This window comes from Crinia signifera, chromosome 12 (assembly GCF_055691185.1).
Source record: "Crinia signifera chromosome 12, ASM5569118v1, whole genome shotgun sequence".
Taxonomy (NCBI): Eukaryota; Metazoa; Chordata; class Amphibia; order Anura; family Myobatrachidae; genus Crinia; species Crinia signifera.
The window spans coordinates 4,519,267-4,542,057 of record NC_139228.1 but is presented as its reverse complement, the minus strand read 5'-3'; the positions used below and the strand labels follow the sequence as shown (position 1 = coordinate 4,542,057).

At 51.6% G+C, this 22,791-nt stretch overlaps 1 protein-coding gene across 1 annotated transcript in view; it reads right to left on the bottom strand.

The window, feature by feature from the left end:
* Positions 1 to 20,894, bottom strand: part of NPR1 (natriuretic peptide receptor 1) — a 60,101-nt gene extending 39,207 nt beyond the window's left edge. Inside the window, exon 1 of the mRNA XM_083166987.1 lies at positions 19,370 to 20,894. Within this exon, the coding sequence (XP_083023113.1) occupies positions 19,370 to 20,072 (703 nt within the window). The 5' untranslated portion in view covers positions 20,073 to 20,894. The remainder of the gene's footprint in view (positions 1 to 19,369) is intronic.
* Between the last annotated feature and the right edge of the window lie 1,897 nt (positions 20,895 to 22,791).

The following is a 22,791-nucleotide window of genomic DNA, read 5'->3' as shown; positions in this document are numbered from 1 at the left end:
CCATGGTGGCACAGTGGTATCTCTCCCTCCCAGCCCCCACTGCTGATAATGCTGAGCTGATGAATAATGGATGTGAGCACACCCCACGCCTCATTATTACACTTATCTACCCCTTGCTGTGACCCACGGGGGCCGCAAGGGCTTAATGTCAGTGTATTGGGTGACGCCCTGACTGGACCAGTGACGGCAAAGGTCACCAGCGTACATATGTAACAGGCAGCCTGCTGCCCGGGACGCTGTGCCCATCATGATGTCAGGAAGGTGCGCAACGCAATGGGGGCAAGTGGGTGCATCGGGGCAAAAGATGTATCATCACTGCCCGCAAGGTGCACACATGCCAGTGCTGTACTAAGATGCCCAGCGGCAACCTCGCAGATCCTACACACATGCAGCGGCAGATCCACCATCTTGCTGACTTTGGCCTGAGTTACTACGCCTGGGTATTGTACCCTGTAGTGGGCACAGCGAGCTTCCTCGTACACAGTGTGGCGGGCACAGCACCGTCATGTATGGTTACAGCAGCTGCACAATAACATAAATTAGGCAGAACATTACATTATGATCCCTCTACGGCCTCAGTTTCTCCACAATACAATTTATTTTGCCCAAACCACAAAGTATTAAAACCGTCCGTGTTCTAAACAGTCAGAAAGCCACAAGCTGAGACATTTCTCCCCCCGCTGCAGATGTCACAGAAATGTCAGGATGGCGTCTCATACTGCCTCCTATTCTCCTGTGCTCAGATACTGTGTGCTGACTTCTAGCGGGGTAATGCCAGATTGCACTACACTCTGTTACTGGGGCTCAGTGGGGGAGACATGGGACGTGACCCCTGATTGGGCCCTCGGAGAACGCGCCTGGGGCAGAACGGGCAAGTAGAGTGGGAGCCTGGAGCATTCGGATGAAGGGTGTCGGTGTCTGATGGGCAGCTGGATTCGCACAGGCCCTTCCAGACATACAACATCTGTACACAACATACTGGGCCTAGGAAGCAGCCCACGGACTCTGCGGCTCAAATCCATCACCCCGGCCTATAGGGGTCCACGCTGCGCCTCCGGTACGCAGTGCGTTGCTGCGGTCGGTGTGTGACGGTGTGAATGAGGACACATCGTGTGTGACGGTGTGAATGAGGACAACTCAGTGTGTGACGGTGTGAATGAGGACACCTCAGTGTGTGACGGTGTATGTAAGGATACCTCGGTGTGGGACGGTGTATGTAAGGATACCTCGGTGTGTGACGTGTATGTAAGGATACCTCGGTGTGTGATGGTGTGGATGAGGACACCTCGGTGTGTGACGGTGTATGTAAGGATACTTCGGTGTGTGCCGTGTGGCTTAGGATACCTCAGTGTGTGACGGTGTATGTAAGGATACCTGGATCCAGTGTATGTAAGGATATGTAAGGATACCTGGATCCAGGTGTGGATGAGGACACCTCGGTGTGTGACAGTGTGGCTGAGGACACCTCGGTGTGTGACGGTGTATGTAAGGATACCTCAGTGTGTGGCGGTGTGGCTGAGAATACCTCGGTGTGTGCCAGTGTGCATGAGGACACACTTCGGTGTGTGACGGTGTATGTAAGGATACCTCGGTGTGTGACGGTGTATGTAAGGATACCTCGGTGTGTGACGTGTATGTAAGGATACCTCGGTGTGTGACGTGTATGTAAGGATACCTCGGTGTGTGACGTGTATGTAAGGATACCTTGGTGTGTGACGGTGTATGTAAGGATACCTCGGTGTGTGACGGTGTATGTAAGGATACCTCGGTGTGTGACGTGTATGTAAGGATACCTCAGTGTGTGACGGTGTATGTAAGGATACCTCGGTGTGTGACGGTGTATGTAAGGATACTTCGGTGTGTGACGTGTATGTAAGGATAAATCGGTGTGGGGCGGTGTATGTAAGGATACCTCTGTGTGTGACGGTGTATGTAAGGATACCTCGGTGTGTGACAGTGTATGTAAGGATACCTCGGTGTGGGACGGTGTATGTAAGGATACCTCAGTGTGTGACGGTGTATGTAAGGATACCTCGGTGTGTGACAGTGTATGTAAGGATACCTCGGTGTGTGACGGTGTATGTAAAGACACCTCGGTGTGTGACGGTGTATGTAAAGACACCTCGGTGTGTGATGGTGTATGTAAGGATACCTCGGTGTGTGACGGTGTATGTAAGGATACCTCGGTGTGTGGCGGTGTATGTAAGGATACCTCGGTGTGGGACGGTGTATGTAAGGATACCTCGGTGTGGGGCGGTGTATGTAAGGATACCTCGGTGTGGGACGGTGTATGTAAGGATACCTCGGTGTGTGACGGTGTATGTAAGGATACCTCAGTGTGTGACGGTGTATGTAAGGATACCTCGGTGTGGGACGGTGTATGTAAGGATACCTCGGTGTGTGACGGTGTATGTAAGGATACCTCAGTGTGTGACGGTGTATGTAAGGATACCTCGGTGTGTGGCGGTGTATGTAAGGATACCTCGGTGTGGGACAGTGTATGTAAGGATACCTCGGTGTGGGGCGGTGTATGTAAGGATACCTCGGTGTGGGGCGGTGTATGTAAGGATACCTCGGTGTGTGACGGTGTATGTAAGGATACTTCGGTGTGTGACGTGTATGTAAGGATACCTCGGTGTGTGACGTGTATGTAAGGATACCTCGGTGTGGGGCGGTGTATGTAAGGATACCTCGGTGTGTGACGTGTATGTAAGGATACCTCAGTGTGGGACGGTGTGTACGAGGAGATGCTCAGGATGATTCCTCAGTGTCAGGAGATAGTAGGAACATTGGGCAAGTTTGGAGACAAGTACATTGTATTTAAGAGGTTATAATCTGTTTATCTCTGGATGAGGGTGTTGTATAAAGGCTGCAGTTTCTCTAAAGAATAGAGTCATTGTACCTAGGTGTAGGGAAAAACAAGAGGGGATTGGCCACGTGCCCAGAGAGAAGGCCCAGCAGTTGCATGACGCAAGCTGAAGATAGTCCATGGATAAAGATCCCATTGATGATAGAGGTGTTGGTGACAGTGGGAGATACTGGGGCAGAATGGAAGGTGTACCCATTAGTGGAGCGTATTGTGCGTGGGTACATGCCAGTACGGCCATACACGGTATTTCATTCCCATCTATGATTACAGCCAAAAAGGTGGATCAGCAATAAAGAGCCGTCAGACCGGTGAGGTGCAAGCATCTCACGGATGTCAGGACAATACACATGTAAGAGAAATGGTGACTTCGCCTGTGCGCCAAATCAGCTATATGGGCACGCCGACTGAGATTGGATCAGACCACTCCCTAAAAGGAGCTTCTGGCGACCATGGAACTGGGCGTACAGGCGACTTCAGCACTCGGACATGTGGCCACGATAAGGGTATTCTCTTGCATAGGCTAGTAGGCATGAAGCCACAGGTATACGGGTACGGAGCATCAGCTGTCCGTATAACTGGCACTGCCACGTGGCATATTATGTGGAAGACCATAAATAACTCTATATGTTTTCCATGCTTGGACTGTTTGCATTTTGTTGTCTGCAGGGAAAGTTGTGGCGTGGAACATGCAGATTCCAGGTGCCACATCACGCTTGCGGGAGGGGTGCGTAGGCGTGGTACACCCGAATATTCTGTATGACTATTAAGCGTTTCGCAAGAGAGCCAGCATACAAGGCGGCCGATGGGTTAAAGGGACTCAGGGAACGTCGCTCCCTACATCACTCTGTATTGGCTGTTGGGAGTAGGGAGACACTTGGCTGAACCCCCTCCCCCCCAGCCTGCCCTAGGGGCTGCCATGACGCTCAGCAGGACGCCATCTCTGACAGAGAGCTAGTAACCGCGCAGCGAGGACCGGCTGCGTAACGTGTGGCGAGGAGCTCACGTCCTGGCCTTCCTCCCAGCATCACTCCATCACCTGAGGCCAGGAACAGTAATCGCCTGGTCTCGCCAACTCCCTCAGTGGCGGGTAGAGTTCTGGCGTTACATAAATAAGGGTCTGAAAATACATGGGACGGGTATACGGTGAGATCTCCCCACCATATCTGACAGGAGCGTGCTAATCAGCTGAAATAACCGTGACATTAGGACGTGGCGTGTGTACTCTCTGCTGTCGTATTTCCCTTGTTATGCTTTGATATCAATTCAAGGCCAAGACCACGGACCCAGCCAAACTGAGATAACATTTAAGAGTATACAGAGAGGTACAAGCCGGGCAGCTCAGGGGAAGATGTAGTTGTGGGGCAGGTATTGTACAGGTACCATTGGGACAGGGGCAGGTAGTGTACAGGTATCAGTGCGACAGGGGCAAGTAGTGTACAGTTACCAGTGCGACAGGGGCAAGTAGTGTACAGGTACCAGTGCGACAGGAGCAGGTAGTGTACAGCTACCAGTGGGACAGGAGCAGGTAGTGTACAGCTACCAGTGCGACAGGGGGCAAGTAGTGTACAGGTACGAGTGCGACAGGGGCAGGTAGTGTACAGCTACCAGTGCGACAGGGGGCAAGTAGTGTACAGGTACGAGTGCGACAGGCACAGGTAGTGTACAGTTACCAGTGCGACAGAGGAAAGTTGTGTACAGGTACCAGTGCGACAGGGGCAAGTAGTGTACAGTTACCAGTGCGACAGGGGCAAGTTGTGTACAGGTACGAGTGCGACAGGGGCAGGTAGTGTACAGCTACCAGTGCGACAGGCGCAGGTAGTGTACAGTTACCAGTGCGACAGGGGCAAGTTGTGTACAGGTACGAGTGCGACAGGGGCAGGTAGTGTACAGCTACCAGTGCGACAGGGGGCAAGTAGTGTACAGGTACGAGTGCGACAGGAGCAGGTAGTGTACAGCTACCAGTGCGACAGGGGCAAGTAGTGTACAGGTACCAGTGCGACAGGCGCAGGTAGTGTACAGCTACCAGTCCGACAGGCGCAGGTAGTGTACAGTTACCAGTGCGACAGGGGCAAGTTGTGTACAGGTACGAGTGCGACAGGGGCAGGTAGTGTACAGCTACCAGTGCGACAGGGGGCAAGTAGTGTACAGGTACGAGTGCGACAGGAGCAGGTAGTGTACAGCTACCAGTGGGACAGGGGCAAGTTGTGTACAGGTACCAGTGCGACAGGGGCAAGTAGTGTACAGGTACCAGTGCGACAGGCGCAGGTAGTGTACAGTTACCAGTGCGACAGGGGCAAGTTGTGTACAGGTATCAGTGCGACAGGGGCAAGTAGTGTACAGGTACCAGTGCGACAGGGGCAGGTAGTGTACAGTTACCAGTGCGACAGGGGCAGGTAGTGTACGGTTATTAGCAGTGGAGCAGGTAGTGTACGGTTATTAGCAGTGGGGCAGGTAGTGTACGGTTATTAGCAGTGGGGCAGGTAGTGTACGGTTATTAGCAGTGGGACAGGTAGTATACGGTTATTAGCAGTGGGACAGGTAGTGTACGGTTATTAGCAGTGGGGCAGGTAGTGTACGGTTATTAGCAGTGGGGCAGGTAGTGTATGGATATTAGCAGTAGGACAGGTAGTATACGGTTATTAGCAGTGGGACAGGTAGTGTACGGTTATTAGCAGTGGGGCAGGTAGTGTACGGTTATTAGCAGTGGGGCAGGTAGTGTACGGTTATTAGCAGTGGGGCAGGTAGTGTACGGTTATTAGCAGTGGGGCAGGTAGTGTACGGTTATTAGCAGTGGGGCAGGTAGTGTACAGTTATTAGCAGTGGGGCAGGTAGTGTACAGTTATTAGCAGTGGGGCAGGTAGTGTACAGTTATTAACAGTAGGGCAGGTAGTGTACGGTTATTAGCAGTGGGGCAGGTAGTCTACGGTTATAAGCAGTGGGACAGGTAGTGTACGGTTATTAGCAGTAGGACAGGTAGTGTACGGTTATTAGCAGTGGGGCAGGTAGTGTACAGTTATTAACAGTGGGGCAGGTAGTGTACGGTTATTAGCAGTGGGACAGGTAGTGTACGGTTATTAGCAGTAGGACAGATAGTGTACAGTTATTAGCAGTGGGGCAGGTAGTGTACGGTTATTAGCAGTGGGGCAGGTAGTGTACGGTTATTAGCAGTGGGACAGGTAGTGTACGGTTATTAGCAGTAGGACAGATAGTGTACGGTTATTAGCAGTGGGGCAGGTAGTGTACGGTTATTAGCAGTGGGGCAGGTAGTGTACAGTTATTAGCAGTAGGGCAGGTAGTGTACAGTTATTAGCAGTAGGGAAGGTAGTGTACAGTCATTAGCAGTAGGGCAGGTAGTGTACAATTAGCAGTAGGGCAGGTACTGTACAATTAGCAGTAGGGCAGGTAGTGTACAGTTATTAGCAGTAGGACAGGTAGTGTACAATTAGAAGTAGGGCAGGTAGTGTACAATTAGAAGTAGGGCAGGTAGTGTACAATTAGCAGTGGGGCAGGTAGTGTACAGTTATTAGCAGTGGGGCAGGTAGTGTACAATTAGCAGTGGGGCAGATAGTGTACAATTAGCAGTGGGGCAGATAGTGTACAATTAGCAGTGGGGCAGATAGTGTACAATTAGCAGTAGGGCAGGTAGTGTACAGCTATTAGCAGTAGGGCAGGTAGTGTACAATTAGCAGTAGGGCAGGTAGTGTACAATTAGCAGTAGGGCAGGTAGTGTACAATTAGCAGTAGGGCAGGTAGTGTACAATTAGCAGTAGTGCAGGTAGTGTACAGTTATTAGCAGTAGGGCAGGTAGTGTACAATTAGCAGTAAGGCAGGTAGTGTACAATTAGCAGTAAGGCAGGTAGTGTACAATTAGCAGTATGGCAGGTAGTGTACAATTAGCAGTAGGGCAGGTAGTGTACAATTAGCAGTAGGGCAGGTAGTGTACAATTAGCAGTGGGGCAGGTAGTGTACAATTAGCAGTAGGGCAGGTAGTGTACAATTAGCAGTAGGGCAGGTAGTGTACAGTTATACCCCTTTTCCACTAGCCTAAATATCCTGGGTTTTTGCACGGGAGCGCGCAAAACCCAGGATTTTAGGCAGGTGGAAACGCTCCCTGTAGAAATAACCCAGGTCATGAGACCCGGCATTTCTACCCAGGTAGCGACCAGGGTTGAACACGGGTTCAACCTGGGTCACTGTGTAGTGTAAATGGGTAACCAGGGTCGATGCGACCAGGGTCCCGTTCACTACAATGCAATAGCCGGCGCTGGGAGATGCTTTCACCGAGCCCACCCACCGATGATATCACCCGCCCAGGATTATGCCGAGTGGGGATTCTGGTGTGAATGGGTTCACAAGCCGGGTCGCACCCATGTTGGAGCCGGGTACAAAATCCCGGGTGCGACCCGGCTTGTAGATGGAAAAGGGGTATTATTAACAGTAGGGCAGGAAGTCTCGTTATTAGCAGTGGGGCATGTAGTGTACAGATGATGCGGAGCAGGTAGTGTACAGGTGGCACTGTGACAGGTAGTGTACTGTTGGCACTGAGGCAGGTAGTGTACTGCTGGCACTGGGGAAGGTAGTGTACTGTTGGCACTGGGGCAGGTAGTGTACAGGTGGCACTGTGGCAGGTAGTGTACTGTTGGCACTGTGGCAGGTAGTGTACTGTTGGCACTGAGGCAGGTAGTGTACTGCTGGCACTGTGGCAGGTAGTGTACTGTTGGCACTGAGGCAGGTAGTGTATTGCTGGCACTGGGGAAGGTAGTGTACTGTTGGCACTGTGGCAGGTGGTGTACTGTTGGCACTGAGGCAGGTATTGTACAGTTGGGACTGGGACAGGTAATGTACATTTGGCACTGGGGAAAGAAGTGTACAGTTGGCACTGGGGCAGGTAGTGTACTGTTGGCACTGGGGCAGGTAGTGTACTGTTGGCACTGGGGCAGATAATGTACAGGTGGCACTGGGGCAGGTAGTGTACTGTTGGCACTGGGGCAGATAATGTACAGGTGGCACTGGGGCAGGTAGTGTACTGCTGGCATTGGGGCAGGTAGTGTACTGCTGCCACTGGGGCAGGAAGTGTACAGCTGGCACTGGGGCAGGTAGTGTACTGCTGGCACTGGGGCAGGTAGTGTATAGTTGGTACAGGGGCAGGTAGTGTACAGGTGGCACTGAGGCAGGTAGTGTACTGTTGGCACTGGGGCAGGTAGTGTACAGTTGGTACTGGGGCAGGTATTGTACTGTTGGCACTGAGGCAGGTATTGTACTGTTGGCACTGGGGAAGGTAGTGTACAGCTGGCACTGGGGCAGGTAATGTACAGTTGGCACTGGGGCAGGTAGTGTACAGGTGGCAATGTGGCAGGTAGTGTACTGTTAGCACTGAGGCAGGTAGTGTACTGCTGGCACTGGGGAAGGTAGTGTACAGGTGGCACTGGGGCAGGTAGTGTACTGTTGGCACTGGGGCAGGTAGTGTACAGGTGGCACTGTGGCAGGTAGTGTACTGCTGGCACTGAGGCAGGTAGTGTACTGCTGGCACTGGGGAAGGTAGTGTACTGCTGGCACTGGGGAAGGTAGTGTACAGTTGGCACTGGGACAGGTAATGTACAGTTGGCACTGGGACAGGTAATGTACATTTGGCACTGGGGAAAGAAGTATACAGTTGGCACTGGGGCAGGTAGTGTACTGTTGGCACTGGGGCAGGTAGTGCACTGCTGGCACTGGGGCAGGTAATGTAGAGTTGGCACTGGGGCAGGTAGTGTACTGTTGGCACTGGGGCAGGTAGTGTACTGTTGGCACTGGGGCAGGTAATGTACAGTTGGCACTGGGGCAGGTAGTGTACTGTTGGCACTGGGGCAGGTAGTTTACTGCTGGCACTGGGGCAGGTAGTGTACTGCTGGCACTGGGGCAGGTAGTGTACTGCTGGCACTGGGGCAGGTAGTGTACTGCTGGCACTGGGGCAGGTAGTGTACTGTTGGCACTGGGGCAGGTAGTGTACTGTTGGCACTGGGGCAGATAATGTACAGGTAGCACTGGGGCAGGTAGTGTACTGTTGGCACTGGGGCAGATAATGTACAGGTGGCACTGGGGCAGGTAGTGTACTGCTGGCATTGGGGCAGGTAGTGTACTGCTGCCACTGGGGCAGGTAGTATACAGCTGGCACTGGGGCAGGTAGTGTACTGTTGGCACTGGGGCAGGTAGTGTATAGTTGGTACTGGGGCAGGTAGTGTACAGGTGGCACTGAGGCAGGTAGTGTACTGTTGGCACTGAGGCAGGTAGTGTACTGTTGGCACTGGGGCAGGTAGTGTACAGTTGGTACTGGGGCAGGTATTGTACTGTTGGCACTGAGGCAGGTATTGTACTGTTGGCACTGGAGAAGGTAGTGTACAGCTGGCACTGGGGCAGGTAATGTACAGTTGGCACTGGGGCAGGTAGTGTACAGGTGGCAATGTGGCAGGTAGTGTACTGTTAGCACTGAGGCAGGTAGTGTACTGCTGGCACTGGGGAAGGTAGTGTACTGTTGGCACTGGGGCAGGTAGTGTACAGGTGGCACTGTGGCAGGTAGTGTACTGCTGGCACTGAGGCAGGTAGTGTACTGCTGGCACTGGGGAAGGTAGTGTACTGCTGGCACTGGGGCAGGTAGTGCACTGCTGGCACTGGGGCAGGTAATGTAGAGTTGGCACTGGGGCAGGCAATGTACAGTTGGCACTGGGGCAGGTAATGTACAGTTGGCACTGGGGCAGGTAGTGTACTGCTGGCACTGGGGCAGGTAGTGTACTGTTGGCACTGGGTCAGGTAATGTACAGTTGGCACTGGGGCAGGTAGTGTACTGTTGGCACTAGGGCAGGTAGTGTACTGTTGGCACTGGGGCAGGTAGTGTACTGTTGGCACTGGGGCAGATAATGTACAGTAGGCACTGGGGCAGGTAGTGTACTGCTGGCACTGGGGCAGGTAGTGTACAGCTGGCACTGGGGCAGGTAGTGTACTGCTGGCACTGGGGCAGGTAGTGTACAGTTGGTACTGGGGCAGGTAGTGTACAGGTGGCACTGAGGCAGGTAGTGTACTGTTGGCACTGAGGCAGGTAGTGTACTGTTGGCACTGCGGCTGGTAGTGTACAGTTGGTACTGGGGCAGGTATTGTACGGTTGGCACTGAGGCAAGTAGTGTACTGTTGGCACTGAGGCAGGTAGTGTACTGTTGGCACTGAGGCAGTTAGTGTACAGTTGGTACTGGGGCAGGTAATGTACAGTTGGCACTGGGGCAGGTAGTGTACTGCTGGCACTGGGGCAGGTAGTGTACTGTTGGCACTGGGTCAGGTAATGTACAATTGGCACTGGGGCAGGTAGTGTACTGTTGGCACTAGGGCAGGTAGTGTACTGTTGGCACTAGGGCAGGTAGTGTACTGTTGGCACTGGGGCAGATAATGTACAGTTGGCACTGGGGCAGGTAGTGTACTGCTGGCACTGGGGCAGGTAGTGGACTGCTGGCACTGGGGCAGGTAGTGTACAGCTGGCACTGGGGCAGGTAGTGTACAGCTGGCACTGGGGCAGGTAGAGTACAGTTGGTACTGGGGCAGGTAGTGTACTGTTGGCACTGGGGCAGGTATTGTACTGTTGGCACTGAGGCAGGTAGTGTACTGTTGGCACTGGGGCAGGTATTGTACTGTTGGCACTGAGGCAGGTAGTGTACTGTTGGCACTGAGGCAGGTCGTGTACTGTTGGCACTGAGGCAGGTAGTCTACTGTTGGCACTGAGGCAGGTAGTGTACAGTTGGTACTGGGGCAGGTAGTGTACTGTTGGCACTGAGGCAGGTCGTGTACTGTTGGCACTGAGGCAGGTAGTGTACTGTGGGCACTGAGGCAGGTAGTGTACAGTTGGCACTGGGGCAGGTAGTGTACTGCTGGCACTGGGGCAGGTAGTGTACTGCTGGCACTGGGGCAGGTAGTGTACTGCTGGCACTGGGGCAGGTAGTGTACTGCTGGCACTGGTGCAGGTAGTGTACTGCTGGCACTGGGGCAGGTAATGTACAGTTGGCACTGGGGCAGGTAGTGTACAGTTGGTACTGGGGCAGGTAGTGTACTGTTGGCACTGGGGCAGTTAGTGTACAGTTGGCACTGGGGCAGGTAGTGTACAGTTGGTACTGGGGCAGGTAGTGTACTGCTGGCACTGGGGCAGGTAGTGTACAGCTGGCACTGGGGCAGGTAGTGTACTGCTGGCACTGGGGCAGGTAGAGTACAGTTGGTACTGGGGCAGGTAGTGTACAGTTGGCACTGGGGCAGGTATTGTACTGCTGGCACTGAGGCAAGTAGTGTACTGTTGGCACTGGGGCAGGTAGTGTACAGTTGGCACTGGGGCAGGTAGTGTACTGTTGGCACTGGGGCAGGTATTGTACTGCTGGCACTGAGGCAAGTAGTGTACTGTTGGCACTGGGGCAGGTAGTGAACAGTTGGTACTGGGGCAGGTAGTGTACTACAGTACACTACCTGCCCCAGTGCCAACAGTACACTACCTGCCCCAGTGCCAACTGTACACTACCTGCCCCAGTGCCAACAGTACACTACTTGCCTCAGTGCCAGCAGTACAATACCTGCCCCAGTGCCAACTGTACACTACCTGCCCCAGTACCAACTGTACTCTACCTGCCCCAGTGCCAGCAGTACACTACCTGCCCCAGTGCCAGCTGTACACTACCTGCCCCAGTGCCAGCAGTACACTACCTGCCCCAGTACCAACTGTACACTACCTGCCCCAGTGCCAACTGTACACTAACTGCCCCAGTGCCAACAGTACACTACCTGCCCCAGTACCAACTGTACACTACCTGCCCCAGTGCCAACTGTACATTACCTGCCCCAGTGCCAGCAGTACACTACCTGCACCAGTGCCAGCAGTACACTACCTGCCCCAGTGCCAGCAGTACACTACCTGCCCCAGTGCCAGCAGTACACTACCTGCCCCAGTGCCAACTGTACACTACCTGCCTCAGTGCCCACAGTACACTACCTGCCTCAGTGCCAACAGTACACGACCTGCCTCAGTGCCAACAGTACACTACCTGCCCCAGTACCAACTGTACACTACCTGCCTCAGTGCCAACAGTAGACTACCTGCCTCAGTGCCAACAGTACACGACCTGCCTCAGTGCCAACAGTACACTACCTGCCTCAGTGCCAACAGTACAATACCTGCCCCAGTGCCAACAGTACACTACCTGCCTCAGTGCCAACAGTACAATACCTGCCCCAGTGCCAACAGTACACTACCTGCCCCAGTACCAACTGTACGCTGCAGAGGAGACTCCTCCGGAGGTGGGACCGAGGCGGATTATGTGGCGTCTACAGGCCCCATCCTGTAACTTGGCAGCTGATTGGCTAATATGTTATAACTCTGCAAGTAGTGTACTGTTGGCACTGGGGCAGGTAGTGTACAGTTGGCACTGGGGCAGGTAGTGTACAGTTGGCACTAGGGCAGGTAGTGTACTGCTGGCACTGGGGCAGGTAATGTACAGTTGGCACTGGGGCAGGTAGTGTACTGCTGGCATTGGGGCAGGTAGTGTACTGCTGGCACTGGGGCAGGTAGTGTACTGCTGGCACTGGGGCAGGTAGTGAACAGTTGGCACTGGGGCAGGTAAAGCACAGATGATGGCGGGCAGGGGTTAAGCCCTGAAGAATGCACAGGGAGAGGTGGCAGCTGGGAATCCAACATCCAGCTTCCTCCTGCTGCCCCGAATCCTTCCCCAGGAAGAGGGGTGGAAGCTACTGTCAGGGAGGCAATTATCCTGAGCGTGGCTTCCTTCCTGTGTGGGCTGCTATGTGTGACGGTGTGGGGCTGTTTATGTCAGCAGTTAATAACATGTGTGAGTGACGTGTTCATGTTGGTATGTGCTTTTATATACGTGTGAGAGTATCACATATGACTATAGAGAGATGTCTGCGATGGCACACGGCAATGGCTGCCTTATACCCAGCGCACGTTACCAACAGACTATTAGGGGCTCAGAGAGTTATAACATACCAGCCAATCAGCTGCCAAGTTACAGGATGGGGCCTGTAGACGCCACATAATCCGCCTCGGTCCCACCTCCGGAGGAGTCTCCTCTGCAGCGCACTTTGTACATACATACATCATCTCATTTTATATATATATATATATATATATATATATTTATACACACACACATATATATTGCTGAAGGCTGGACCCGGTACTGCCACAGACTGCCGCCGTGGCATTTCCATGGGCGCTAATCTTTCTCATCTGACAGGTTGAGGAGATGCTTAGTTTGGTTATCTCCCCCTATATCTGCTGCTCCGGGCTCTGTATAAACAGTGTATTGTTCCAGCACAGGACAAAGGACACAACTGCTCTACCGCTTGCTGCTATAAGGTTCAAAAAACATATTTACATAAATATTAGTCACATAAGAGGTATATAGCGCTGGACGCATGAAGAGACCTGTGAGGGGTATATAGCACTGGGCACAGTGAGGGGAGACCTGTGAGGGGTATATAGCGATGGACGCATAAAGAGACCTGTGAGGGGTATATAGCGCTGGACGCATGAAGAGACCTGTGAGGGGTATATAGCGCTGGACACAGGAAGAAGAGACATGTGAGGGGTATATAGCGCTGGACGCAAGAAGAGACCTGTGAGGGGTATATAGCGCTGGACACAGGAAGAAGAGACCTGTGAGGGGTATATAGCGCTTGACGCAGGAAGAAGAGACCTGTGAGGGGTATATAGCGCTGGACGCAAGAAGAGACCTGTGAGGGGTATATAGCGCTTGACGCAAGAAGAGACCTGTGAGGGGTATATAGCGCTGGACACAGGAAGAAGAGACCTGTGAGGGGTTTATAGCGCTGGACACAGGAAGGAGAGACCTGTGAGGGTATATAGCGCTGGACACAGGAAGGAGAGACCTGTGAGGGTATATAGCGCTGGACACAGGAAGGAGAGACCTGTGAGGGGTATATAGCGCTGGACACAGGAAGAAGAGACCTGTGAGGGGTATATAGCGCTGGACACAGGAAGAAGAGACCTGTGAGGGGTATATAGCGCTGGACACAGGAAGAAGAGACCTGTGAGGGGTATATAGCGCTGGACACAGGAAGGAGAGACCTGTGAGGGGTATATAGTGCTGGACACAGGTAGGAGAGACCTGTGAGGGGTATATAGCGCTGGACACAGGAAGGAGAGACCTGTGAGGGGTATATAGCGCTGGGCACAGGAAGGAGAGACCTGTGAGGGGTATATAACGCTGGACACAGGAAGAAGAGACCTGTGAGGGTATATAGCGCTGGACACAGGAAGGAGAGACCTGTGAGGGGTATATAGTGCTGGACACAGGTAGGAGAGACCTGTGAGGGGTATATAGCGCTGGACACAGGAAGGAGAGACCTGTGAGGGGTATATAGTGCTGGACACAGGTAGGAGAGACCTGTGAGGGGTATATAGCGCTGGACACAGGAAGGAGAGACCTGTGAGGGGTATATAGCGCTGGGCACAGGAAGGAGAGACCTGTGAGGGGTATATAACGCTGGACACAGGAAGAAGAGACCTGTGAGGGTATATAGCGCTGGACACAGGAAGGAGAGACCTGTGAGGGGTATATAGTGCTGGACACAGGTAGGAGAGACCTGTGAGGGGTATATAGCGCTGGGCACAGGAAGGAGAGACCTGTGAGGGGTATATAACGCTGGACACAGGAAGAAGAGACCTGTGAGGGTATATAGCACTGGGCACAGGAAGGAGAGACCTGTGAGGGGTATATATTGCTGGACACAGGAAGGAGAGACCTGTCAGGGGGTATATAGCACTGGACACAGGAAGGAGAGACCTGTGAGGGGTATATAGCGCTGGACACAGGAAGGAGAGACCTGTGAGGGGTATATAGCGCTTGACACAAGAAGAGACCTGTGAGGGGTATATAGCGCTGGACACAGGAAGGAGAGACCTGTGAGGGGTATATAGCGCTTGACGCAAGAAGAGACCTGTGAGGGGTATATAGTGCTGGACGCAAGAAGAGACCTGTGAGGGGTATATAGCGCTGGACACAGTGAGGGGACACCTGCGAGGGGTATATAGCGCTGGACACAGTGAGGGGACACCTGTGAGGGGTATATAGCGCTGGACACAGGAAGGAGAGACTTGTGAGGGGTATATAGCGCTGGACACAGGAAGGAGAGACCTGTGAGGGGTATATAGTGCTGAACACAGGAAGTAGAGACCTGTGATGGGTATATAGTGCTGGGCACATGAAGGAGAGACCTGTGAGGGGTATATAGTGCTGGACACAGGAAGTAGAGACCTGTGATGGGTATATAGTGCTGGGCACAGGAAGGAGAGACCTGTGAGAGGTATATAGCGCTGGACACAGAAAGGAGAGACCTGTGAGGGGTATATAGCGCTGGACACAGGAAGGAGAGACCTGTGAGGGGTATATAGCGCTGGACACAGGGAGGAGAGACCTGTGAGGGGTATATAGTGCTGGACACAGGAAGGAGAAACCTGTGAGCGGTATATAGCGCTGGACACAGGAAGGAGAGACATGTGAGGGGTATATAGTGCTGGACACATGAAGAAGAGACCTGTGAGGGGTATATAGTGCTGGACACATAAAGAAGACACATGTGAGGGGTATATAGTGCTGGACACAGGAATAGGAGACCTGTGAGGGGTATATAGTGCTGGACACATGAAGAAGAGACCTGTGAGGGGAATTTAGTGCTGGACACAGGAAGTAGAGACCTGTAAGGGGTATATAGCGCTGGACACAGGAAGGAGAGACCTGTGAGGGGTATATAGCGCTGGACACAGGAAGGAGAGACCTGTGTGGGGTATATAGTGCTGGACACATGAAGAAGAGACCTGTGATGGGTATATAGTGCTGGACACATAAAGAAGAGACCTGTGAGGGGTATATAGTGCTGGACACAGGAATAGGAGACCTGTGAGGGGTATATAGTGCTGTACACAGGAAGAAGATACCTGTGAGGGGTATATAGCGCTGGACACACAGGGAAGAGACCTGTGTGGGGTATACAGTGCTGGACACAGGAAGTAGATACCTGTATAGCGCTGGACACACAGGAAAGAGACCTGTGAGGGGTATATAGTGCTGGACACAGGAAGAAGATACCTGTATAGCACTGGACACCCAAGGAAGAGACCAGGGTCCCACATAACATCACATACAAAGCTGTGCTCTCAGGGTTGGGGTGGAGGAGATGAAGTTTGGGCTGTGTTTGGTTGGTAACAATAAGTCTAACTCTACAACTGGCCTGCTGCCCGCAGTCACAGGAAGCTTCTGTGCCAGTCTCTCCCCCCCCCCTTTCCCCGATGCCCCCTCCCAACCTCAGCAGCCGTAGCTAGAAAATGGCAGTATGACTGGTTCACAGCTTCTGGTAATGGTACCGGGTTATTCATTTACTACGTCTCTAACCAGATGACTCCCACCCAAACCATCACTTGCGTTAACTCTTCATAGCCCGAAAGTACCGGATAAAAGAAGCACGGGGCAGGGGGGGGGGGGGGGGTGTCAGACAATACTTAATATTTCCAGAATTTCACAATATAAATTATGTCTCCTGCTGGTCTCCACAATGCCTTCCAGCAGAGATCAGTGACAATGCTGAACTACAAGCACCAGCAGAGGCAGTGGATAGCAGGGCATGTTGGGGCTTGCAGTCATAAAATGGCTGGCATCCCTGCAGGTTACAGGTTGCCGGATAATGCAGCCCTTACAGAACAGATATTGGAAATGACAGGATGGCGTGCTGTCATTTGTAGTTCATCGGCGTTGCCTAATCCTAACTCCTACCAGGCTATATACAGCTCCCACACCCCTGTAAATACCAGGCTGCACTACACATGGTGAGAGACGTGTATACTCGGCAGCACTGTGCGCTGCAGCCTGTCACTGAGGAATTTTGCTGATCCCAAACTCCTCCAGCAGATCTTAAAACTCATTAATGCAAGATCTGTCCCCCTGCCATCGCTTTATTTGTGTCACCACAGAATTAACCCCTTAGGGTGGAAAATCCCATGGCACTCGCTTGTACCACTAACTAATTCGGAGGCGCTTGTGGGTCGGGACTCAGACGCCCTGACCCGCAATCTTTAATGCGTTAATAACAGAACTTCGGGCAGTACGGACGGTGTAATGGTTACATTACTGCCTCACAGCGCTGAGGTCCTGGGTTCTATCCCCACCATGTGTTATATATACGGGGCAGTACGGATGGTGTAATGGTTACATTACTGCCTCACAGCACTGAGGTCATGGGTTCTATTCCCACCATGTGTTATATATACAGGGCAGTACGGATGGTGTAATGGTTACATTACTGCCTCACAGCACTGAGGTCATGGGTTCTATCCCCACCATGTGTTATATATACGGGGCAGTACGGACGGTGTAATGGTTACATTACTGCCTCACAGCGCTGAGGTCATGGGTTCTATCCCCACCATGTGTTATATATACGGGGCAGTACGGATGGTGTAATGGTTAGCATTACTGCCTCACAGTGCGGAGGTCATGGGTTCTATTCCCACTATGTGTTATATATATACGGGGCAGTACGGATGGTGTAATGGTTACATTACTGCCTCACAGCACTGAGGTCATGGGTTCTATTCCCACCATGTGTTATATATATACGGGGCAGTACGGATGGTGTAATGGTTAGCATTACTGCCTCACAGCGCTGAGGTCATGGGTTCTATACCCACCATGTGTTATATATACGGGGCAGTACGGACGGTGTAATGGTTATATGACTGCCTCACAGCACTGAGGTCATGGGTTCTATCCCCACCATGTGTTATATATACGGGGCAGTACGGACGGTGTAATGGTTATAGCATTACCGCCTCACAGCACTGAGGTCATGGGTTCTATCCCCACCATGTGTTATATATACGGGGCAGTACGGATGGTATAATGGTTATATTACTGCCTCACAGCACTGAGGTCATGGGTTCTATCCCCACCATGTGTTATATATACGGGGCAGTACGGATGGTGTAATGGTTAGCATTACTTCCTCACAGCACTGTGAGGAAGTAATGCGATCCCCACCATGGCCCTAACTGTGCGGAGTTTGTATATTCTCCCCGTACTTGCGTGGGTTTCCTCCGGGTACTCTGGTTTCCTCACACAATCCAAATGTATACTGGTAGGCTAATTGGCTCCTAACAAATTAACCTTAGAATGTCTGTGTGTGCGTGTACATGTGGTAGGGAATATAGATTGTAAGCTCCACTGGGGCAGGGACTGATATGAATGAACAAATATTCTCTGTACAGCGCTGCGGAATTTGTGTGTGCTATATAATAACTGGTAATAATAGTCTCTGTACAGCGCTGCGGAATATGTGTGTGCTATATAATAACTGGTAATAATATTCTCTGTACAGCGCTGCGGAATATGTGTGCACTATATAAATAACTGGTAATAATAATCTCTGTACAGCACTGCGGAATATGTGTGCGCTATATAAATAACTGGTAATAATAGTCTCTGTACATCGCTGTGGAATATGTGTGCGCTGTATAATAACTGGTAATAACAGTCTCTGTACAGCGCTGCGGAATTTGCGTGCGCTATATAATAACTGGCAATTATAATCTCTGTACAGCGCTGCGGAATATGTGTGGGCTATATAATGACTGGTAATAATAGTCTATGTACAGCGCTGTGGAATATGTGTGCGCTATATAATAACTGGTAATAATATCCTCTGTACAGCGCTGTGGAATATGTGTGCACTATATAATAACTGGTAATAATAATCTCTGTACAGAGCTGTGGAATATGTGTGCGCTATATAACTGGTAATAATATTCTCTGTACAGCGCTGTGGAATATGTGTGCGCTATATAATAACTGGTAATAATATTCTCTGTAAAGTGCTGCGGAATATGTGTGCGCTATATAATAACTGGTAATAATAGTCTCTGTACAGCGCTGCGGAATATGTGTGCGCTATATAAATAACTGGTAATAATATTCTCTGTACAGCGCTGCGGAATATGTGTGCGCTATATAATAACTGGTAATAACAGTCTCTGTACAGCGCTGCGGAATTTGCGTGCGCTATATAAATAACTGGTAATAATATCCTCTGTACAGCGCTGTGGAATATGTGTGCGCTATATAATAACTGGTAATAATAGTCTGTACAGCGCTGCGGAATATGTGTGCGCTATATAATAACTGGTAATAATAGTCTCTGTACAGCGCTGCGGAATATGTGTGCGCTATATAAGAAACTGTAAATAAATAATTGACGGCAAAAGAAAGTTCAATTGGTTTTTTTCTAAAGTTTTCCTTTCAATATTATTCCAGGCCCGGAGACTAGGTTGGCATTTCCCAGCTAACAGATGGCACCAAAGGTAAAGGTGACCATTGAATTGCTCTTACCCCCCCCCCCCCCCTAATCATTGCTGCCCCCCCCCCCCCCCCCCCCCTCACCCACAGAGATGGAAGGATGTCAGGGGTTACTCACTCCGTCCTTTATGCTTAATGTCCTGGATGATGGCGGTGTAGTTGGTCACCTCATTTTCCTTTAGGTTCATATCCACCACGCTCATGTTGTTGAATCTGGGTAGCTCCATGAAGGGCCCCTCCATGGTGAAATAGCAGGGCCGGTCGTCCTGCTTGTCGTCAGCATACAGTACCATAGCGCGCCGGCTCCAGTTGTACTGTTGGTGCAGGTGATAAGCGAACTGCCCCAGCTTGGTGTGGATGGGCCCCGTCCTGGTGGTAAACCTGTAGCTCTCCACTTTCTCCCCAAATCCATAAGCGGGGGCCCCGGCGGTGATAAGGGGGACCTTCCAGTGCCCGGTGAAGCGCCCCACTGGGGCTGCCGAATACATACACCCAGGTCCCACAAACACCTCTGGGTGGTAGTTGAACTGGAAGTCCACAGCGATGAGAGGGGCAGCTGCCTCCGAACACTTCCCGTACCTGTTTTCGCTGTTCCCCAAGACCATCCAGAGGTGGAGGTCCGGAAGCAGACGGGAATCATTATTGATGCGGTCAATGGCCAGGTTGATGGCCGGTCCTACCCTCGGCCAAGCCCAGGGATACACGGTGTTGGTTATGGGAAGAACAACGGCTATGGTCAAGTTTTCAACTTTGCTGTCCACTTGGGAGCTTTGAGAGATGACCGTACTGGCGAGACACACCAGCACCCACACCCCAACCATCTCACCCTGTGCTCAGATGGACCTCATGCTCCTGAGAGGTAACTGAGAAGAGGTCTTCTCCTCTCTGCCCACTCAGTGCTTCTCCTTCTGGTGCTCAGCGCTTGAGTCACAGAATCTTACTGCTGATCCTGAGCCACATCCAGGCTCCTGTTAATCATCCCTTCTCCGTCTGTGTGTGCGAGAGAGAGAAGAGCTCACAGCCATTAGATTGCTGCTGGTGGAAGTGACTGGAGAACAGGATTCAGTACTATCTGGAGGCTGGGTTCCTTATTTTCCTTCCCCTGACTCAATGACAAAAGGGTTGTTATCATAAGCCCGGCTTCTTAACCCTTCATTGGCTACGTGTCAAAAAAGAATAAAAAGTAGGACAACCGGCAGATCCAGGTTCCCGAGCCCGCTTCCAAGTGGATCTCACAGCCCCTAAACCCACGGGGGGCTGCTAGTGGAGAGACAGGGGGAGGTGTTCGCTGCAACCCTGGAAGTTGGATGGATCCCAGTATCTATTAGAGAGCAGAACCTGGGGATTTGGCTTCTCCTGTGCAAGAAATATGAAGATTGAAGGAAAACCAAATAAATATGTAAATCAGGCCATGAAATAGGGAACCAGAGGGAAGTTATCAACTAATAGAGGGCTGCAGGAGAAGGAATGGGGAGTAAGGGAGTTCGAGTGTGTGTGAGTGCGGGTGTGTGTGTGTGGGGTGGGGGGGTAGGTGATGGGAAGAAGATTGGGGGGAGCAACAGTAGGTGGGAGACAGATGGGAAGAGAATATTGTGATAGAGGAGAGAAGCGGGTGAGATCCAGGCAGGTAACCTGGTAGGAAATGAATGAGAGAGGCAGACAGAGAACACAGAGCGGAGTGGGAGATGGGTGGGGGGGGGGCATGGATCAGTGTAAGGGAGGGTGGGTTCAGCGGGCATGCAGGGTTATAGGGAGTCAGAGCTGGAGATACATAGAACACTGCATTCATACAGGGCATTACAGAGTATTAATAAGTAGTATTAACAAAGAAGGAGAATAACAGTGACAGAGAGAAGTGCTCTGGAGAGCATGGGGAAAACGTGGGGACAGCACTCACACAGTTAGACAGGGTATGGAAGAGACAGCAGGGAGAGAAAGCATCAGTGTAAGAAGGAGAAAGGACATGAGAAAGGATGTATTATAGAGGAGAGCTAGCGAGAGAGGACAGAAAGATGGGGAGTATTAGGGAGAGAGATGGGGAGTAATAGACAGAGGGAGAGAGATGGGGAGTATTAGGGAGAGAGATGGGGAGTAATAGACAGAGGGAGAGAGATGGGGAGTATTAGGGAGAGAGATGGGGAGTAATAGACAGAGGGAGAGCGCTGGGGAGTAATAGACAGAGGGAGAGCGCTGGGGAGTATTAGACAGAGGAAGAGAGATAAAGAGTAATAGACAGAGGGAGAGAGATGGGGAGTATTAGACAGAGGGAGAGAGATAAGGAGTAATAGACAGAGGGAGAGAGATGGGGAGTATTAGGGAGAGAGATGGGGAGAATTAGGGAGAGAGATGGGGAGTATTAGACAGAGGGAGAGAGATGGGAGTAATAGAGGGAGAGAGATGGGGATTATTACGGGGTGAGGGAGAGAGAGAGAGAGTTGGGGAGTATTAGGGAGAGAGACTGGGAATATTAGGGAGAGAGATGGGGAGTATTAGACAGAGGGAGAGATGGGAGTAATAGAGGGAGAGAGATGGGATTATTACGGGGTGAGGGAGAGAGAGTTGGGGAGTATTAGGGAAAGAGACTGGGAATATTAGAGAGAGATGGGGAGTATTAGGGGGTGAAGGAGAGCAAGATATGGGGAGTACTAGGGAGAGAGACGGGGAGTATTAAGGGGTGAGGGAGAGAGATGGGGAGTATTAAGGGGTGAGGGAGAGGAAGAGAGATGGGGAGTATTAAGGGGTGAGGGAGAGAGGGCATTGGGGGGTACTAGGGAGAGAGATGGGGAGTATTAAGGGGGTGAGGGAGAGGAAGAGAGAATGGGAGTATTAGGGGGTGAGGGAGAGAGAGATGGGGAGATATTAGGGAGAGAGATGGGGAGATATTTGGAGTATTAGGGAGAGAGATGGGGAGATATTTGGAGTATTAGGGAGATAAATGGGGAGTATTAGGGAGAGAGATGGGGAGAATTAGACAGAGAGGGAGATGGGGAGTATTAGGGAGAGAGATGGGGAGTATTAGGGAGAGAGATATGGGGAGAGATGGGGAGTATTAGGGAGAGAGACTGGGAATATTAGAGAGAGAGAGATGGGGAGTATTAAGGGGTGAGGGAGAGCGAGAGATGGGGAGTACTAGGGAGAGAGATGGGGAGTATTAAGGGGTGAGGGAGAGGAAGAGAGAATGGGAGTATTAGGGGGTGAGGGAGAGAGAGATGGGGAGATATTTGGAGTATTAGGGAGAGAAATGGGGAGTATTAGGGAGAGAGATGGGGAGAATTAGACAGAGAGGGAGATGGGGAGTATTAATGAGAGAGATGGGGAGTATTAGGGAGAGAGATATGGGGAGAGATGGGGAGTATTAGGGAGAGAGATGGGGAGTATTAGACAGAGAGAGAGATTGGAGTAATAGAGGGAGAGAGATGGGATTATTTCGGGGTGAGGGAGAGAGAGAGAGAGTTGGGGAGTATTAGGGAGAGAGACTGGGAATATTAGAGAGAGAGATGGGGAGTATTAGGGGGTGAAGGAGAGAGAGTTGGGGAGTAT